A 2,323-nucleotide genomic window follows, 5' to 3' on the forward strand; every position below is an offset into this window, starting at 1 on the left:
CAGCCGAAGTTCGTAAATGAAAGTGTGGCCCTACGATGACGATGCCCGACGACTGAGCAAAACGACAAAAAATAATGTTTATAATCGTTAGCAAACTTTAAAGAATAGGATTAATAATGTAAAATATGGATAACGCGTGCATGTGCGGGTGCCGCCCACCGTTAGGCTGGAAGATGGGCAGTACTCGCTTGGGCGTGTACTCCAAATGCGGAGCACACATTCTACCGCGAGTCGCCTATCGATGCAATACTACCTACTTTACAACACTTTCTTTTAGCTGCACCAAGTTGTCTCACATTGGGGGCCGTTTGATATATCGATATTTATGGACATGTAGTGTAATTAACTGTGGTTAAATTTTATTCAAAAATCAATCAGTTACAGACATTTTAACACATGATGCATTGAGCATGAGCATTGTAAATAAATATTTCAGTTACCAAAAATGTTCTTTTTGTTGATAAAATTGCAAACCTCACATTCTATTTCAGTTAGTAGAGCACAAAGTATATTTTTTTATTAAAATTGAAATTTAAACCTAACTAATTGACACACTCCCTGCCCGATTCAGAATGACTACAATTATTCGAGACCGGAAAAATTGGCTCTTCTATTCCTACAGCTCAGAATGCTTAAAGATACGATTCTCCACATTCTCCTGAATTTTCTCCACCTTCCGCGTTTGCTTCTTAATATTTTCCTCCATCATTTTGTGCGTATCCGCTTTATCGCCGTGTTTGGCATGCTTGTGCTTCTCCATGCTGAGCGCGTGTTCGGCATGCATATGGCGAAGTTTTAGCAGCCGGCTTTCGTAGTGCAGCAATTCGACCTTCAGCGAGGCAAGCTCGTTCGCCGTGAAGTTGGAATCCAACGCAACGCGCCACAATCCTTGCACCTTCGGTTCGATGAAATCCTGACTGTTGGGTCCCTTGGAAGCAACTCGCTCCAGCCGGTCAAAGTTGTCTCTGATTTCACGGTGTTTCTCTCGCAACTGGTTGGATTTGTGAAGATATGCGTTCTGCTTGTTTTCGCCCCTCTGCGCAGCCATAATATCATTGTTTTCCTCTTCGGCCGTGGCAATTTCGTTATACCGATCGTGCTCTTCCTCGTTCACAGCATTTTCGTGAACATTAGTACCAGCGTTGACATCATCGCCCAACTGCTCCAACAAATTGTAATAAACATCAATCTTTTCCTGATGGTGTTCGAATTCCTCCTTCAGGGCATTCAACTCTTCCTGGGTAAAACCTGCCGTCTCTGCTTTCTCCCAAAGCTTATTCAGCTTCTTATCTTTAAACAGGCTCTTGTTTTTGTAACTATCCTTACCGCTATAAGCTTTAAAATGCTTGTACTTTTCCGGATCCTGCGTATCGTCAAAGTGCTCTAGCAGCCCGTACGTACTCATGATACCGATGAGTTTTTTACGCAATTCCGCCTCTTTGATACCTTCCTTATCCTTGTGCTGAGAGTTGAGCTGCTTCCAGGCAAGCTCCTCCTTATCGTGGATTTTTAGCTCAGTAAACAGAGACTTCAGCTTCGGTTCTGTCAGGCGCTGCATCATGAAATCGTGGAATGAAATGAAAACAAATTCACCTTGACCAACTTGTGGGTAGTAATAAAAAAATAAAGTTTATACAAAGTTCTACTCACGTGTTGAGCCTTCGACCAAACCAAGTTCAGCTTTGCCATCCGGAAGGGACGCTGGATTTTACGAAAATCCGGATCGTAGCTTTCCGAATCCTGTACTTCGTTTGCCTTTTTCGAGTATTTACCGGACGCCTTATCCGCGCTAGCAGAACTGACGGCCAACAAAACAAAAAATACCGCACACGCTTGCAGGCGACACATTCTACTTAATTAAATTATTTTACACTACACTATTCTAAATTTGATGCGTGTTTTATGAATTTTATTCATTAAGCGGTATCTTCTAACTAAGAAAAATTAAAATAATAATACGCGTGAAACTGACAGACAACAAACAGCTGACCAATCAGAATGAAATCCAGCTGGGCTTTGGGCAGAAAAACATGTCTCGTTACCGATACGAGCGCTGAACGGCTAACAAGAGAACCACACACTTGTAACGCTTCGAGCGTTACTCGGGTTAAAAGCGCCAACAGCGCAAGCCACGTGCCACTCGCCTGCACAGCAGCATGGCGGCAATAGTGGTATACCTAACAGATAAAATCAAAAACATTTTATATTCTTACGAAGGAAAAACTAATTTTGTTTTAAAAGTGTAGGACTTAATTCACTTAATATAATCCAATTTCAAAAATTGAACAATATGCATACTCAATTTCAAAAATTGAGCAGTAAT

At 41.7% G+C, this 2,323-nt stretch overlaps 1 protein-coding gene across 1 annotated transcript; it reads right to left on the bottom strand.

Annotated features, from left to right (window-relative positions):
* Positions 1-387: 387 nt before the first annotated feature.
* On the bottom strand, positions 388-1,939 carry LOC128743753 (alpha-2-macroglobulin receptor-associated protein). The gene is made up of 2 exons (XM_053840417.1): positions 1,651-1,939; positions 388-1,552 (listed from the first exon to the last, which is right to left on the bottom strand). Exons 1-2 carry the CDS (start codon positions 1,846-1,848, stop codon positions 617-619), a joined length of 1,134 nt encoding a protein of 377 aa, XP_053696392.1. The 5' UTR covers positions 1,849-1,939; the 3' UTR covers positions 388-616.
* Between the last annotated feature and the right edge of the window lie 384 nt (positions 1,940-2,323).

Source organism: Sabethes cyaneus, chromosome 1 (assembly GCF_943734655.1).
Source record: "Sabethes cyaneus chromosome 1, idSabCyanKW18_F2, whole genome shotgun sequence".
Classification (NCBI taxonomy): domain Eukaryota; kingdom Metazoa; phylum Arthropoda; class Insecta; order Diptera; family Culicidae; genus Sabethes; species Sabethes cyaneus.

What these genes read in the sequence shown, in the direction of transcription:
- LOC128743753 (XM_053840417.1), bottom strand. Translation starts at nt 1,848, where the DNA reads ATGTGTCGCCTGCAAGCGTGTGCGGTATTTTTTGTTTTGTTGGCCGTC. An exon ending in TTTGGTCGAAGGCTCAACAC is followed by an intron (nt 1,553 to 1,650) that starts GTGAGTAGAACT and finishes TTCATGATGCAG; the next exon opens with CGCCTGACAGAACCGAAGCT.